Source organism: Saccostrea cucullata, unplaced genomic scaffold, assembly GCF_032062105.1.
Source record: "Saccostrea cucullata isolate Sc308-1 unplaced genomic scaffold, CSIRO_AGI_Scuc_v1 ctg926, whole genome shotgun sequence".
NCBI classification, from domain to species: Eukaryota; Metazoa; Mollusca; class Bivalvia; order Ostreida; family Ostreidae; genus Saccostrea; species Saccostrea cuccullata.
This window is the reverse complement of record NW_026940428.1, coordinates 33,005-51,409: the sequence shown is the minus strand read 5'-3', so window position 1 is coordinate 51,409 and position 18,405 is coordinate 33,005. Positions and strand designations below refer to the sequence as shown.

General features: G+C 33.3%; 1 protein-coding gene across 1 annotated transcript; it reads left to right on the top strand.

Annotated features, from left to right (window-relative positions):
- The first annotated feature begins 15,410 nt into the window (after positions 1–15,410).
- On the top strand, positions 15,411–16,735 carry LOC134255405 (uncharacterized). Its single transcript, XM_062737922.1, has one exon. It carries the CDS (start codon positions 15,413–15,415, stop codon positions 16,541–16,543), a length of 1,131 nt encoding a protein of 376 aa, XP_062593906.1. The 5' UTR covers positions 15,411–15,412; the 3' UTR covers positions 16,544–16,735.
- The last annotated feature ends 1,670 nt before the right edge of the window (positions 16,736–18,405 follow it).

Below are 18,405 nucleotides of genomic sequence, written 5' to 3'. Positions count from 1 at the left end.
ACAGATCTGAATGCAAATTTCCACCGTTTTACAATTTTTTTTTTACCGAAAAATAGTAAAAACAGTGTGTTTGAAGTGTAATGAATAGCACTGCAATAATCCTAGCTGCAATAATGGAAACCTCTCCCATTTTTTTCTCCCAGAAAATATTAGATTTAAAAAATCAGATAGGGCTACATTATTGCAGCTACATAAATCTCATTCCGTTAAAAAACAGTGCACTTTTTAATCGAGACCGGTACATAAACCTAAAAGGATAGAGTAGTATGCGGAATTTATCCCTTTTAACATATCTGTATGTAAGCATTTTTGCTTCTTACTACATAAAAGTAATCTCAGCCATCATAGAAACAATTATAGTTTCAAAAAGACATTTTCTACGGTCAGGATATTCTTTAACTCTGGACAAAACTTTGAATGAGAGGCGAGTCAGTACAGGATAATGGGAGCTGCTGAAACAGTCTCAAACAATCAGAAATCTTCTCTCCTATTATAAAAAATATGCGTATACATGTATATATCATATTTCATTTGGGTTGTATTGTTTGCAAGCACTTGAGCAGAGCAGCATTAATTTGTTCTGAAATGTTGTTGACCCTATCGTTTTCAATTCTATGTAGATAATACACAGAAATAAGCGCACACCTAATATTTAATCTACTCTCTCCTGGTAGCCATCTTTGTCCTGAATTGTGGTGTTATATATCAATTTCACTAGAAACAAGAGAATAGTCTCAAAGTATCTATTCGACAAGGATGTCCAGTGGTTTATTACAAGACATTTCCTGTCACAATGAATGGGCAACTGTAGCGACAGAAATCAATTATATAGATATATTTTTTAAGAAAAAAACTATGGCAGTCGATGAGGATGCGCTGATAATATAAAAATTATTTCCAAAAATTAATTTTGGACTGTTAAGAACGGATTTTTTTTAATCAAATTTCATATATTCAAAAATCAATGAAATTTTCATAGATTCAAGAAACAAAACCCCTATTAAAGTTATGGTATCAATAAGATTTATTTTGACCGCTTTATTTTAAAAGCAATGTTAGTTAAAGGTCATTGTCTTCTTTTCTTGACATTAAGAATAAAAATTTACTGTTTTTCCTTCTTTTTCAAAAGATGAAAGTTTTTTTCTTTTTTATTATACAAAAAGGCATAACCGTAAAGGACCTATCAGACCAAATTGACATGACATCTGAATTTCATCTTTTTTCTCTAACAATTGGGGGAAATTTTACATTTTTAAATGATTATAGAATATTTTTCTTCCCTTATATATATGGTAGAATAGTCAGATAAAGATACAGATTGACAGGAAAACAAAAAAAAAGTTTTGGCCCATTTGTTAGAGAGGAGGAATAAACACTTTTTAATGAGTTTATGTTTTTAAAAAACTTGTACTTTGATTGCAAAATTTCATAAATTTAAATCCATTATTTATAATTTAAGAATCAATAAAAAGTTCCTTAAGATTATGATTGTTTAAAACGTTTTTAAAAAGTCATTGTCTTTAGTAATATTGAGAAGCAAAAAAGTTTTTCATACACCACTGACCCACCAAAAATGTAGTCACCGCTAAATTTCATTTATTTTATTTAGTCAGAAAGAGGCAGAAAGCAATTCACGCATAGCCGTTCAATTCATTTTTTAAATTTTATTTTTATAGTATTGTAACATATGATGTTATAATAAATCCTTATTTTAATAAATGCATTAAATTGATCACATTTGTGTGAGCAAATCTTGTTTATATAATCATATTTTTCAGGGGAAACTCTCTAGTTTTCAACTTTATTAGGTTTTACTTTTATTTGCACCAAAATTACACACCAATCGTTTATTTCTGTATCTAATATATCCTTCAAAAGAAAAAATTCAGAAAACATTATATCGTGAAAAATATTAGAAATCCAATGACAGACAGATATGTTATTATTTCCTCTACAATATAGAAATTAGTTCTATCATATTTAGAAATTTTTAACATGTAAGTACAGTAAACAAAATTAAGAGTTATTGGGCTTTTTTTTTTTTTTTAAAAATGAAACCTAAAGATTTTTATCTTTAAATATGATTTTTTTTCCAAGTCAATTTTCCTAAAGTTTAAGTATTGTTTCATTTTATCTTTAAGTGACTATTTTTCTTTATATCTTACGTATATATTTTTTAAAAGTGTATCATCTGCTTTAAAAAGGGTATAAAAAAATACAACTTATAGATAAAAACAAGTATTTCACTTCAAACTCACCTTCTGAAGAATACCGAAGGATAACACCGTTTTCAACCGTTTCTACTAGAACACGAGTTTTAAGGAGTTGAAAAAGCAAACTACGTCAAATTGGGGCAATCTTTACAGCGCATGCGCCAAGCTTAGAGATCGCTTCCTAATTAATGTTCTATAGAAATCTGTGTAGGGATGAAATTATACGCGTAGTTCCAATTTCAAATCGATGTTCATGCTATACACTTCCTATAAACGAAGTTCGTCATTTGTTAGGTTTTCTATTGTTAGGAGCTGTCATGCTTTCATACAAGTGTGGAAGATCTTTCATTTATCTATCTAGATATTAAATATTAGGAATCGTTTTACAAAGAACAGTTAACCCCTCATTTCCTATGAAAAAAACAAATTGTTTTTTATTCTAAAGAGTTGATGGCACCTGATCTTAATATTATTTATCACAATATGTAACCTGTTGGGAAAAGGAGAGTTTCAATTACATGGAGAATGTGTATTTAGTGTATACAGGTCATCGCAGGAATCGTGGTTTGAAGAAACGCAGGAATCGTGGTTTGAAGAAACAATAATCAATATTATAACTGTTTGAACAAAATTAAAAAGGCCCACGATGGTATCATATTTAAGATAAAAATAATCTTGAAAGTGATATTCCTTTCAACAATAGACATAATAAATGTCATTAATCTTTTGTGTCCAGCTATTCTAATAAACAAGAAAATGTATTTATTTGTTCTTTAATGCGAAAATTAAAGTTACAACTAATGCAGAAAGTATACATGATCTTTTCCAGTAGATTATGTATTTCTCTGCAAATGTTGCAATGATTATTCTCAATACTCAGAATCAAAGACATAGTTTTATCAATTTATTTATATGTATATTAAAAAATCATATAGACAGAATAAAAATTGTTGAAATATTGTATGATAGATCTTTTCGTCCACAAGTTTAAAAGAAACCATCATTACGGATGGTCATAAGATACATTCCGTCGATGTAAATATATCTTCACATTACTGAAATTAATAGATAACATATTTTTATATAGAGGTGCCAATTACAAAAAGTGCCACCTTATATATTTCTCGTGAAATAGGGATAAAATAAACAGCATAATATATTTACATAACGGAATGACTTCAGCTTTTCCATGGTAAACTTTTTACATGTGTATATAGTAATATTTTTATTCATGTAGTAAAATTCCAACATCGCAAGCTGAATTTATACGCAACAGCATGCTCTGACTTCAATCCATTCTTAAATCGAAGACAGCTTCAAAAAAATAAATTATGTTACAAGAATTTCAACAACCCCGCTTTTCTAAAAAGCCTATAGTCGTTAAAATGAACTTTTTCATAAATAAAGCTTATCGTTTGATCGTGTCTTTGATATTCATACCAATTATAAGAAGCAATTGCTTTTTATACTTAACTTGACTTCGGGATTGTGTCTATACATGATCAATAGATTGGGCGGCGACAGACCAACAGCGGATGTTTACTTCACCATGGCAAGGTATCCCATCTCTGGTGTTTCCAGAGGCACAAGAATTTATTATAGGGTCATGTCCTTTTTATGTATTTGGGATTTATTTTTTTATTTATGAGATTGATCACTGCTGTTATCTTGAAATTCTAAATGTTATCAACTTTATATCATTCTAGTTAATCAAGGTAAGCTCGATTTACCCTACCTATACTGGATTCCTAAACTTTATAAAATTCTTAAAAATAAAGACAAATTTCTTAGTCCAGCAAATGCTCCTCCAAGCCCCTATCTTTACCCTTTGATAAAATGCTGTAAAGGAGAAATTCCATGCTGTATTTATTCTAGAAGTGGTACGAATCAGATACGAATAATCAAACTCAACAACAAAATCTTTCAGAAAAATTTAAAATTACTATTCCAAAGTCAATAACATCCAAATGTACGATTTTTCCCCAATTTATACAGTCATTCATTAGGTTGGAAATCGAAAATATTTCGTATCAAGTGATTGCAATTGGATATCAACAATATTACTACTTTTATAATTGGGGGTCCTTCGGATGAGACGTTACAAACAGAGAGCCCTTGTTACATTGGGCGTTGGCACGATTAAGATCCCTCACTGCTCAATGACCATGAGTGCCGAGTAAAAATTATATTTCTTCACCGGTATATATGTAAAGTGTTGAAAGCCATGCGTTTTGATGTTATTGGTTTTGGTTATACTAGTAATCTGTGATTTCAAATTTTCTTAAAGTTCTTTAGAGTTTAAAGTATCCACATCTAATTTTCACCACTTCTCAAATATATTGTATCCAGAAATTTTTCCTTCACCGCTTTTAATTAACACTGAGTGTTTTATAGAGGAGTGAAGAATTGAACTTGATATAACAATTACTGCACCCCGCTATATATCCTTTTGTATCATTGAGTCAAATGCTGACACTGACATTTTTCATACTAATTTTAGTCCATTATTTACACATTTCCTGATCATGATAAGGAGCATTCTATCCCTGATCCCACCCGATGTTTGGCAGGTCCGTGTTGGCTCTGCTACTATTTTGTTGTTTTATGGACTTTAGAGCCTGTATTCAATATATTTCATTGTAAGGATTTTATGTAGTATTTGCATGGTAATGCAAAGTCATTTTGACTGTTGGGATTATAAAAAAACAATTATTTATCAACTATATATGATTAGATATGCATTTTTTGTTTTGCAATCTATGTTTTGGATGAAGAAATGTCTTGGCCTCTGTATATGACGCGATGGAATGCAACACAATTAAAAAAATGAAAGGTATCTTTTTTATTTCCTGGGTATCGATTATTTCCTGAATTATTGAAATATCAAATCTCTCATTCAAAATATATATCAAACTATCTCATTGGTTTAACAGTATCGTTTTTTGAGATGCTACCTATGCTTTTGGCGGTAAGACTTCTTTTATTTTGTCATTGGTAGAACCTACAGGAAACCAGAGATAAGAAAGGGAGTTAAACTTACTATTTAAAGGAACCGGCGGACGCCTAGGGGAATTACTAAAGCATAAAACTAATAATATCCCAATCTGGGCTTTATTTTGTGAGAGTTTTACGACTCTATGACTTCTCTATCGTCCAAATTCTGAACTCCCTCATTAACATTCCTATAATTTGTATAACTTCAGTGCTCATATTTTGGTTATGGTTTCGCATTACTATCGGACCTTATAAGATTAACCAGCGGTTCTATTTAAGACTGTTTTATGGTTATGTGTAGAGAGTCTCTAACAGTAACGTTTCATTATATAGCCAGAAGTTGTCATTCTGTGAGATTTAATCTAAATAACAACATCTGATTGCTGCTTTGTATATGTTTATTACTAGCAATTTACCAAACTTACGTGTCACTTAAGTAATATGAAATGACAGGCGGATAATTCAAGAGGTAGGCAAAGTTGAAGAGCCAACACTCTCGCAAATTATTTTTTTTAAATACTCAGTAGATAAAGTTAAATATTTTGAGGATCAATAAACTGTTTTGGTCATAATGTTAAAAGCAGCTCTGTTTTTGACTTAACTGTATTTTACATTTTCAGATCTATTGAAACTGTTTCGAAAATACTAGTAATTAAGGCTCCCTTGAGATATTTTTTTATATTTCAAGGTGTTAATTATTGTTAGTACGCATGTCCTATTTCTTTAATGATTTTGAATAAATAATCTTTTAGTACAATGTGTACCTAACGATTTCTATCATGGTTATTATGATTTGTTAATATAATTTGATGGTTAATTGCAAAGAATAGAAGTAATGTACTAGTACATATTATGAAATGGAATTTGGAAACCGCGCATTTTCGTTTGTTATTACAGAAAAGGATGCTTTAAACTTATTTTTTGATAAAACGTTTCTTTTCGTCTCGTTTGAGAAAGAGAGACGTCACCTCTTACCGCATCGTCTCAAGCCACGGTCCGGAGTCCGCATATTTAGCTCTCTCCCAGAATGGGAGAGGATCGTACATTTTGGCCATGGTTTGCGACGATGCTTTTACCGGTGAAGGACATCATATTTAGACCTTTACTTAGCACTTAGGACCATTAGTAGCAATGAACACTATCGTATTACAGCATGTCGTGACAAAGGTCTTGATTTCAAGATTCATCTGAAAAAATCTTACAGGAGCTTGACGAAGGAATGTTACTTCTCGTACATTACTTTATATCATATTCACTTTTTTCATAAATGTAAAAATAAAGAAAAAGAACACTGATCAATTTTATAAATATAGTAGAAAAAATGAACCCGGAACAGGGCAAAACAGGTAACGTGGAGGAGTAAGCATCCCCTTGTCGACTATTTCACATCCGCTGTCTTAATTTTTTTTTTTTATCTTTTTTAGGGATGTCAAAATATTTATTTTCTTTAGTCGAACATTCGATTGCACTATTCGAACGATAGTCGACTATTCGGAACATTTTTTGATCTCCTAGGTAGTGTATTTATAACTCTAAAATCCTTTTCATAAATTTATGTAAAAAGTAACATCAAACGTCTATATTACACACCAATGTTCAGAGGAACCTATAGCATGTAAAGTAGGGGTAAATGCTGAAATGAAATATATTTATACCAGTACTTTTCCAAAATATATGAATTCTCGTGAATCACATTCATAAATCGGTCTGTACAGTCAGTTTTCATTCTATAGTAGGCCTATAAAGTTTTTAAAGCTTACTAAAATAAATTAGAAAAGGGGTGGGGTAAACACACACTATCCACACCTCTGGTGATATTGTGGTTAAATTTTGCTTCATTGTTCAATACAATTAGATTACCCGGCTATCAAAATGTCCTATATTTATCAATTTGTAAGATTATTGTTTTAATAATTATCGAAATTTCAAAACTTTACGTCTATGGTGTTTCATAGCATTTGAACATTCTTACTGGTAATAATTTTTTAGTTTATAATTGGTATTTGTCCAATTAATAATTAATTTAAAGTCCAGTATAGCGCTACATAATTTATCACAATTACAAAAAAGGTCAGTAATTGAGAAAAATATTATCGCAATATGAAATGACTTTCCATAAGTACATGTACAACAAAAATAAAAGTACAACGTGGAAAATTATTTATCAACTGTGAATGTGTTTGAAAGCTAGCTCTTATTTAATCCGAGGACGTTTTGGAATACATAAATGGTTTAAATTGTGAATCACACTTTTTTCATATTTTGAGATGAGAGTTTCTTTATCACCTCCTTTTCTTGCATTTATTTGATATTCGAATGTCGTTTCATTATTCGATCGTCTTTCCACACACGAACTGATGGTCGAATAGTCCTCTCTCTCTATCTTTTTTTGCGTAAATAGCTATTCGTTAACATCCATAATCTTTTTATTCTTACATTCAACCAAACGTTCAGAAAATTAACAAGTGCAAATTACTGTATTGTGTCTACATTAGTAAATCAGTTTAAAAAGTTGAACCAGTCAGATAAATGTGTATCTATAAATTTCAAAAGGCAAGGTTCATTTCTGATAGGTAGTCGCAGAGATCTCAAATTTCTCAGTGCACAAATTGTCATAAGCATGTCATTTAGAGGCCATTAACAGTGCTCGGGAAAAAAAACCTTATAAAGCTATTAGACAGGAATCTTATACAATCACGAGATGAAACATGTGGAGATAACGAACAGTATTCAAGATCAAAAGTCCATTAAAAATACAAAATAGGAGTAGAGAAAACAAGGACCTCCAAAACATCAGAGGTGGGATCAGGTTCCATGGCCATGGAGGAGTGAGCATCCCTGCCGACCGATCACACCCGCGGTGTGCTCCTTGTCATGATAAAATAACGGAATTAAATCCGTCGAGCATTCAGTGTGTAAACAATGGACAAACAACTAGTATGAAAAACGTCAGAGAGCATTTAACTCAATGATAAATTGTATTTGCTGACATGGTCATTGTACCGACCAGAACTAGAACTTACGAAATGATGACTTTAAATGAGACTGTTGATATTCTTGTTTTATCAAATTCTTTGTCAATAATTTACCTCGTTTTAGAAATTGTTCATACGTAGAGCATGTTCTTGTGTATCCAATCAACTGAGATATATAAACTCCGTATGCAGCTGATGAAGGTATATTGCTGCATAAGTAAGGGATGTTGACGACAGTAAAGTTTGAGTCATCATGTTTATCATAGAGATTGGTTGTTAGATTACCATTAACGTCTTTTTGAAGCAAAATATCTAAATATGAAACAGACTCTATGGTATCTTTTATCTCAAGCTCACCAGGATATATCGTATCGAAATAAGAATAGCAGTTACCATTGATAATTGACAATACGCCGTCGATATACCCAAATGTCGAGTTGAAGGCCACAGCAAGTATTTTTTCTTCTTTTCACGTATAAGATTTTGGAAAAATTCTTCTTCATATGAATACAAAAATAAGTCTGCTAATAACGGGGCGCAATTTTTACCCAAGGGAATTCCAATAGATTGTTGGAAGACCTGATCTCCAAAAGCCACACAGATATTGTCAATCAGAAACTCAAGCATCTTTTTATGTCAGCTGCAGAGTATTAAGTCTTGTATACAATCAGAATGTTTTTAACAAAATAATTTTGCAAATGACCAATGAAAAGGTAAGAAAATTTACGAGTTCCTTTTTTATTGAAAAAGCAGCTGTCAATGATATAAAAAAAAGCCTAGATTTAATTTATCGTGTGGAATGGGAGTGTATAAAGTTGAAAATCGTAGATTTTTAAGCTGTTGATTTGGTTAACATCTTGTGATTTCAAATTGTCCCTTGGAATTTTTAAGTATCGACATCTGATCTTCACAAATTCTTGAATGTATTGTAGCACTGTACTCATGAAGTTTCACCTTCACACTTGTTGATATCTTAGTGAGAGTAATGAAAGAGGCTTTGTTGAAAATTACTGGAACTCTTCATATATCTTTGTTTGTAAGGATTTTTATGGAGTTTCAAAATTCAGTATTGATATGTTAGTTCAAATTCATTTTGGTTCTTTGAGATCTTAAAAATATTCAAAACTGACATGATTTCGAAGAATTTCTTCCTTAGAAAGGGAACTAAAAGTAATAGCTGGATATCCACTTGTAGAATAAAATCCAAGTTCTTCTAAAATACAATTTATATAATGAGCATTACAAACGAAGACAATGTTTCACTTCTGGATTGTTGAATATAGAAAGATAGATGGTTTTCATATTGCCCCTCAATCTTGACTTTAATATGGATCTGATATATATAATCCATTCTGACAAGGTGTCAACGTCTTCTTTTTCATATTTGTCCCATCGTCTGGCGTAATCTTCTACAGAATCCATAATATTTATGAAATTCCGACTCTAGTTGAAGGATCGGGGTTCCTTTTATTGATACGCTTTTAAAATTATTAGGCATTATTGACTTAAGCTCCTCATCATTAACTATATTTGTGTCACCTGTAATAATGTGTCCAGCACTCACTCTGGTCTTCAGTTATAGGGTGAAGAACATGAACACGATGGAGGTTTATGTTTCAGATATTCGATGTCTAAGCCCTGTAAAGTTTTCTTGTAATTAAAAAGCTTAGAAGCAATAGTCGATGTACATTAATAGGAAATACAAGGTGTAGTCTTTAACTTGAAATATGGTGGAATGCAAGACTGGACCTTTTTTGATTAAGGATATTACTTATATTAAACGCGTCAATTCCTTTATTGGTATATTGAAGTTTAAGAAAAAGACGGATTTAGTTAGCCGCATTTTCTTCGGTAAATCGTAGTGGTTTAGAAAGCCTATGATTTGCAATATCTATAATCACAGATCTGAGCCTATATTCTGGTGTCAAGGAATAAAAAAGGGACTTTCCTTAACCTATTCAAGAAGCCTATTTTAAAGGTTCAAGGGGACAGAAAAAAGTTGGGTGCAAATATGATGTAGACCTAACTGTTGATACATAAGGTAGTAATGAATCAAATGAGGCATCGTGTTAGAAGGTTTATTGTAAGACCGATGCCAATGACTACGCTTACGTCTCTGTGTATGGTTAAAAAGACCCATCACATTTAATTTGTTGCACTGTGGACTGGAAAGATTTCCAACACCATCGACATTGTCATTACGTACATCCGTAGGGAAAGGCTCTCTTAAGTTTTCTAATCTAAAACTCTTCTCATTGTCTACGGAGAGGTGTACGCAGTGAAAGACTATTGGTATGGCGGTAAATCTTTCCTAGAATTCTAACTTTCATTGACAAAACGGAATGATCAGGCATTTTATAAAAGCTGTTGGGTCCCGTTATTTATTTGAAATCTATGACCTGATATTCCTTTATTAAGTGATCCCTTGGTTTCATCAACATAAAAAAGTCCACACAGATTACATTCTATTCCGTAGACAACATTAGAAGATTTGCAGTTCAGATTTTTCCAAGTTTTGGTATAGAAGCTATATCAAGTAAGATTACTGGTGAAAGAATTCCTAGTTACCAAAATGCCACAGGGTTTTAATTTTTTCACTGAGCATTTTGAAATATAGAAGACATAGGATCGGAAAAGGAATCTTCTTATATAAGAAACCTTACATTCTTTTAATTTTTGTATGAGCTGTTGGTTTTATACCTAAACTGGAAATCTGAAGATTGTACAAGACATACGTCTAATATCCCTGAGGATTACACGAAGGGCACCGAATGAACTCCTTTAGCCTGTGTCCCTCATAGACTCAAAGGAGTGACGCCTTTTTATACTGGGCGACGCGCCTGCTAATATCATTTCGTTTTTCTGTGTACTCATGAATGAATAGGTACCGAACGACAATGCAAGTATCCTCGAGGAGACTGTCAGCAAAGATACATGGTCGGTGGTTAAAATGAAATATATGGAGATGACGAACAGTATCCAAGATTAAAAGTCCATAAAACAATAAAAAATATGAAAATATGAGCAGAGCAAACACGGACCTCCAAAACATCAAAGGTGCCGTGGGATCAGGTGCCATGGAGGAGTAAGCATCCTTGTCATGATCGTATGAAAAACGTCAGACAGCATTTGACTTAGTGATAAATTGTATTTGCTGACAAGGTCATTGTATCGACCATAGAACTAACGGAATGATGACTTTAAACTAAACTGCTGATATTCTTGTTTCATCAACTTGTTTGTCAATAATTTAGCTCATTTTAGAAATTTTTCATACGTAGAGCATGTTCTTGTGAATCGAATCAACTGAGTTTCACAAGAACATGCCCTACGTATGAACAATTTCTAAAATGAGTTAAATTATGACCTTGTCAGCAAATACAATTTATCACTAAGTCAAATGCTGACTGACGTTTTTCATACATGTACTACTTATTAGTCCATTGTTTATACACTGAATTGATGTCGGATTTTCCCGTTATTTCCCGATCATTACAAGGAGCTTACGGTGGGTGTGACCGGTCGGCAGGGGATGCTCACTCCTCCATGGCACCTGATCCCACCTCCGATGTTTTGGAGGTCCCTGTTTGCTCTGCTCCTATTGAATACTGTTCGTTGTCTCCATATGTTTCATTTCACGTTCATCATAATTCTGGCGTCCCTTTTCTGTAATCTATAATATACCAATAAAACTCTTGTTTTTAGCTGAACACCAAACAGTGCAACAATAGTTAAAATGAGGAAAAATAACAGTGTTGTAGACTGTTAGCAGTGCTTCTTTGACATAAAATTTTGTAAACGGTAAAATACCTATTTTTGTGATAATTTCTTACATAAAGAATCTATATGTACAGACCAGGTAAGATATTCATCTATTTGTACACCAGGTAGTTTGGAACTTTTAACAGTCTCTAAAACAACATCACCTACTTCTCATCTTAATCTTACTCGTAGCTCCTGAGGTAAAAACAAAGAAAAGCCAAGAGTCTATGGAGAGTCTAATGATACCGTACTTATAATACCACATGCAGTCATATCTTTTACAAATAAAATTAACATGTAAATTTAGCATAAACTGGTAATTTGAGTCTATATTATACAGCTGTAAAAGCCAAATTAGGATAAATAATAGCCTTTTCACACATTTCACGTAGCAAACAAAGTGTTTGACATAACGAGTTTCTCTGAAATTCGTTTAAATTGATTCTATGCTGAATTACTTGACTCAATCATTCTCAAATTAGTTTTGGATTGATTTTTATTCATTCATTTTGCTATTGTTTTGCTTTTTATGTCGTACATTGAATTAAAATTTGGGGTGCTTCCATGTAGGATATTGGCTTACAAGAACTGTAAGATAAATCGTGTCTTGATCATTAATTGATGTCTATCTGTCTGTTATCTTAGTTTCTAATATCCATTGGCATTTGCAATTTTGTAAAAAAAAAAATAAAAAAAACATTCTGATTGCATACACAAGTACTCTAAATTTGACATCAAAAAATGCCAACAAATACCTATGTGGTTTTTGGAGACCAGGTCTTCCATCAATTTAAAGGAATTCCCATGGGCACCAATTGCGCCCCGTTATTTGCAAACCTATTTTGTATTCACATGAAGCAGAAAATGTCCAAACTTATACGTGAAAAAAAAAACACTTGCTGTGGCCTTCAACTCGACATTTAGGTATATCGACGACGTATTGTCAATTAACAATGGTAACTTCCATTCATATGTCGATACGATATATCCCGATGAGCTTGAGATAAAAGATACCACAGAGTCTGACACAACTTGAAAATGGTAATTTAACAACCAAGCTTTATGATAAACGTGATGACTTTAACTTTACAATCGTCAAATTCCCTTACTTATGCGGCAATATACCTTCATCACCTCACCTGCATACGGAGTTAATATATCTCAGTTGATTCGATAAGCAAGAACATGCTCTATGTATGAACAATTTATAAAACGAGGTTAATTATATTGACAAAAAGTTGATGAAACAAGAATATCAGCAGTCTCGTTTAAAGTCATCATTTCGTAAGTTTTAGTCGTCCGCGTGACGCGGTGGTTAGAGCGTCTGCTCTAGAGTCGCGGAGTAAGGATTTGATCCTTACGTCGCGGGTTCGAACCCCACTGTGGGACGTGGAGACCGGTCCTTCGGATGAAACCGTATTAACCGAGGTCCCGTGTCGCAGTAGGTGCTGGCTCGAAAAAGATCCCTCCCTGTTCAAAGGCCCTGAGTGCCAAGTATAGGACAACATTTGTAGCTCTCCATCGGCAAGTGGTGGCAGTCGAAAAATGAGTGAAAAATTCTCGAGAGGGACGTTAAACAATATACAATTAATCAATCATCTATGGTTGACACAATGACCTTGTCAGCAAATATAATTTATCATAGAGTCAAATGCTGACTGATGTTTTTCATACTTATTGTTAGTCAATTATTTATACACTGAATTGTCGAAGGGTTTATACGCTATTTCCCGATCATTACAAGGAGCTTACGGTGGGTGTCACCGGTCAGCAAGGGATGCTCACTCCTTCATGGCACCTGATCCCACCTCTGATGTTTTGGAGGTGCGCGTTTGCTCTGCTCCTATTTTGTATTGTTTTATGGACTTTTGATCTTGAATACTGTTCGTTATATCCATATGTTTCATCCATTAATTGTAAGGAGAAAAAGTATTTGGTAAAGCCAGGGAACTATATACGGGTTAACAAGCTAATTCACAGAATCTATGTCACCTGCTTAAGAAAAAAAAAGCTTAGAATTTGCGTGGATCTAGGTCAGGGCACTTTAAAAGATCTGGGTTTACGGTCTAAAGAAGACCCCTATTGATAATGAGTTCAAAAGGTCAAAGGTCATAAATTCATTTAACTCGGTTTTAACACTTTCGTTTCCGCGCAATATCTCGAGAAGCCTTAATTTGAGCTTTTGCAGTGAATTTTTATACCGGAACTCCCTATGGCCTATAACTGCAGATCTGTAGCTCTCTAGTCTGAAAAAAAAAATGGAATGGACGACCACAGAGCAAATGTGCCACCCATTGAAAAAATGTTTATTTATTGCGCACAAAAAGTTGCTCTAGGTTCTTGGTTAATTTCTCTAAATTCCTACAATTATCAATTGCAAAATAGCTAGATATCAAAATATGTCTAACTGCTCTATCAATTGCTCTCGTAGTTGACACCTGCACCAAAAACTATCAACTTTTATAAGCATATTAAATTAAAAAAAAAAAAAACTTAACGCGCTACTATAAATATATTGGTCCATTAACAGTTAACATCTCCAAGGTAGGGCAGATAATAGTTAGTTCACACATCTCACGCCTTTAAACAAATCATCTGCATAAACAAAGTGGATTTTACCGAACTAAACTGAATCAATATTGAATTAATGTTGATTTAATATTTTTTTGAAAATAGTCTTTACTGAATTAGGAAATTATTATTTTATGGTAAAATTTGCTAAGTAGAGCCAGAAGGAAAATTAATTTTAAATTATTAATGATCCTTATCGCTTATCCGCGTATCTGTCTGCCTGTATCATATATATAAACTCATATATATATGAATTAAAAAAAAAAACACCTAGTACAAAATTCGGAAGCAAGAGTTGATATTTTTAAAATGCAATAAATAATGTTTGATTTGCTGTATCATTCTGAAAAATAAAATATCAGAAATATGTCCTACAAAGATTGGCAAACAAATATTACTTCCTGTTAATAACTGTTGCATCTCATTGAATAAAGACATATGTTTTCTTGCATAAAGTGGGTTGTCTACCCTGAGTAAAACACTTACCTTATGCAGTGGACAACAGCCCAGGGTAAATCTACGTCCGATAATTAACCATTAATTGTGATACACTATTGCACCGAGGCAACAGTAATACATGTAGACCCAGATACCATGTGGAGACCAGTTTCTTCAGTAAAAGTAAGTTTTTTGCATTCATTTATCAAAAAGTACAAAACTGTTATACCTATTAAAAAATTAAAATAAAGTTTTTTCACCTTTTAAACTTCCTCATTAATAATGAAAATATAAACTTTTATGAGCCAAAAAGTGCAAAGAAGGAATTAGTGTTGACAAAGGTCTACATACAGTACGCGGTAAAAAGTATTTGGTTATTTCTGAAATTCTCAATCCAAAATATTTATTGTCCCAATGTGTGGTCTTTTTTTCCAGTGGCTGTGTCTGTTCATGACGTCTATGGGTATACTGTATTTCTTCAATGACCCGATCCAAAGAGAAAAGGCACCGGAAACAAACTACCATCAGCTCTCAACTTCAGCAAGAAGCAGCTCATTTGAGTTAATCGAGACGGGATCCCGTTTGAATTATTCCATGTTTTTGTTGAGGGACTTGTCCCCTGATAAGTATGTAGTGTACACCTGTACGGGGAGGTCACGTGGCCTGCGGTGCGGCGGCTGGAGCGATAGAATGAAGACAATAGTTTCATCCTACATGCTCTCATTGCTCACAAAACGTCAGTTCAGAATTCTCGACACCTATCCCTGTGACATTCAAAATTCTTTTAGTGAAAACTTGGTCCAGTGGAAGATTAACGGGTCGGAGTTAGAAAGTCGTAGCCATCAGAATTTTTACGCAAGTGTAGGGGTAAAGGTTGCCAGGAATCATTTTAGAGGCGCGAATCTGGAAACTGTTCACAAGCCAGATGTCATTTATTTTCACGGGAACTGGGACTTTTTAAATGAGATTGCTGAAAGGCCAAACATTGGTGAAAGTTTTCCATGGCTTCTCAAGTTACCTAGACCTGATATATACAGAGGTATATTACGTATGATACTGAAACACACAGACACATTACAAAGACATATACATGAAATCTTCTCGGAGCAAGTGAAGAATAATAAATTAGTGTGTGCGCATGTGCGGCAAGGCCGGAGCCAAACGTTACCTGATGATGACTCAACAGATGTCGGGGAAAGAGATGTGGAAACCATATTTCAGTTTTTATCTCAATACCAGATTCCAAACCACAAAATATTCATTGCAACAGATTCTGATGAAATCATGAATTCAGCACGTACACGGTTCCGAGACTTTCTGCTGGAGGTTCCAGGGCCAATCACTCATATGGACCTCTCAAAGAGTGGAGAACTATGTCAAGGTCAACAAAAGTCCTTCACAGAACACGAGATTTTGACCCGCTGTGATACTCTATTGTTGACAAGGAGCGGGTTTGGTATCATTGCTGCATTCCTGCGGGAAAACTCTGATGAACTCTATTGTCTCAGTCGACATTACATTGCACCGTGTTCGAGATATACTCTCTCTAAAATCTATCCATGGACACTGTCACCTTGGGATGACTTTTAGCTTACGATTTGGCTTAGGTTCTATTCTATCTTAAAATTTGTTCGCGAACTTCCAGAACATACATTCCTCACTCAAAGCTGCTTTCGGCAATTTTGTGTGCATTATAATTCCATTTTTTTGCAATAGCATAGACATAGAACTAAATGGAACCATTTTGGGTCTATGACCAGATAAAGTAATATGTGGCAATGTTTTAAAATCGAGTTTGGAAGTTTGTTGATGAAATGATTTGTCCACAATAATACATACAACTGTTACAACGCACTTTGAAAAATTACGCACTTTGAAAAATTTTTTCAAAGTGCGTTAAGTTTTGGGACCAGGTTAACGTACTTTGAAAAATTTTTTCAAAGTGCGTTGAATTTTGGACCAAATCAACGCACTTTGAAAATATTTTTCAAAGTGCGTTAAAACTGTACATCATAATTTTACACCATGTAAACATTTAACGCACTTTGAAAAAATTTTCATGAAACAAAAGGAATTAGACTTACATTTTAGAAATAGACAACAGTATTATCCCCTTGCAGCGTATGATGGGATATACATTGTAGTGATGCGATTATATGTGTTATTACTTAATGTGTATGTTAGTTTTTTCTGTGTGGAATTGACGTAATTTGTATCGGGATCTTTTTTGGGAAGGAACACTCCGCTTTGCGGTGCCCTTACTTTTATGTGAATTTTTTCTAAAAACTGATAGATTGAAGAAAACCAAGAAACGGAAAACGAAGAAAAGACTGGCTGAATTAAGGTCTATCAGCTCAACTCTTTATCATTCCCACCCAGATATATCTATTTCTATAACTCGTAACCTTAAGTGTCAATGATATTTGAAAAAAGAGCATTCTAAATACAGTATAAGAACTGTACAAGGAAGTCTGTAGTAAATCGAAATTTTGTTCTTTTAAATCTCAAAGTCTATTTATGATCATTTTCAGGAAAATCAGAATATTAATTACTAGCTGTAAATTCCTTATTTTTTGCGAGTGTTTTTTTTCGCAAACTGGCTCTCAAACGTCAAATCGCTAGAATTATAATTCGCGAATGAACGGTTTATTAACAGATTTTACATAGATTAAAGCACCAGAAAAATAAAAGCGAGAAATATATTTTTTGCGAGTGATACTTCTCGCGAAATTACGCAAAAATTAATTCCTTGCTTATATTAAGGAATCTACAGTACCTGTCTGCTTTTCGATGTTAATTTGATACCATATCTGATAATCTCTCTGTTAAACTCCAGGTGTTTAAAAACACAAGTTTTGCCAAAATTATAGAGTTATTTCTCTTTGGTATCCCAAATAAGTAAGGTTTTATGAAAATTCATATAAATATCTATAAATTTTTTTAGAATCATTCCAATATGTTAACATTTGAGAATTGACTAAGAGATAGGCGGAAGAACAATACTATCGTTCGTAGTTCTTTACGACATTGAATGTTGACCTTTTGACCCCAAATTCAAAAGGGGTCTTCCTAAGGCCACATGGATTCTGTTATGTTAAATTTCATTGCAAATGTTCAAAGGGTTGGCGAGATATCGTGTGGAAACGAAAGCGTTACAGAAAGACGGATGGACGGACAGCTAGACGGACAGACTGACAGATAGACCCAAATTAATATATCCCACTTTTCGTGCTGGGGACAAAAAGTATCAAATCAGGTTCAAATGATAATTTATCATACCTAAGATTTGTAGGAATATTGACTAAGCCATGCAGAATTTTTTTTTCAAAGTGCGTTAATATGGTCGATATTAACGCACTTTGAAAAAAAAATTATTTTTTCAAAGTGCGTTAACCTGGTCCCAAAATTTAACGCACTTTGAAAAAATTTTTCAAAGTGCGTAATTTTTTCAA

Excerpts from the sequence above, each read along its gene's own strand:
- LOC134255405 (XM_062737922.1), top strand. The coding sequence starts at position 15,413 with ATGGGTATACTGTATTTCTTCAATGACCCGATCCAAAGAGAAAAGGCA.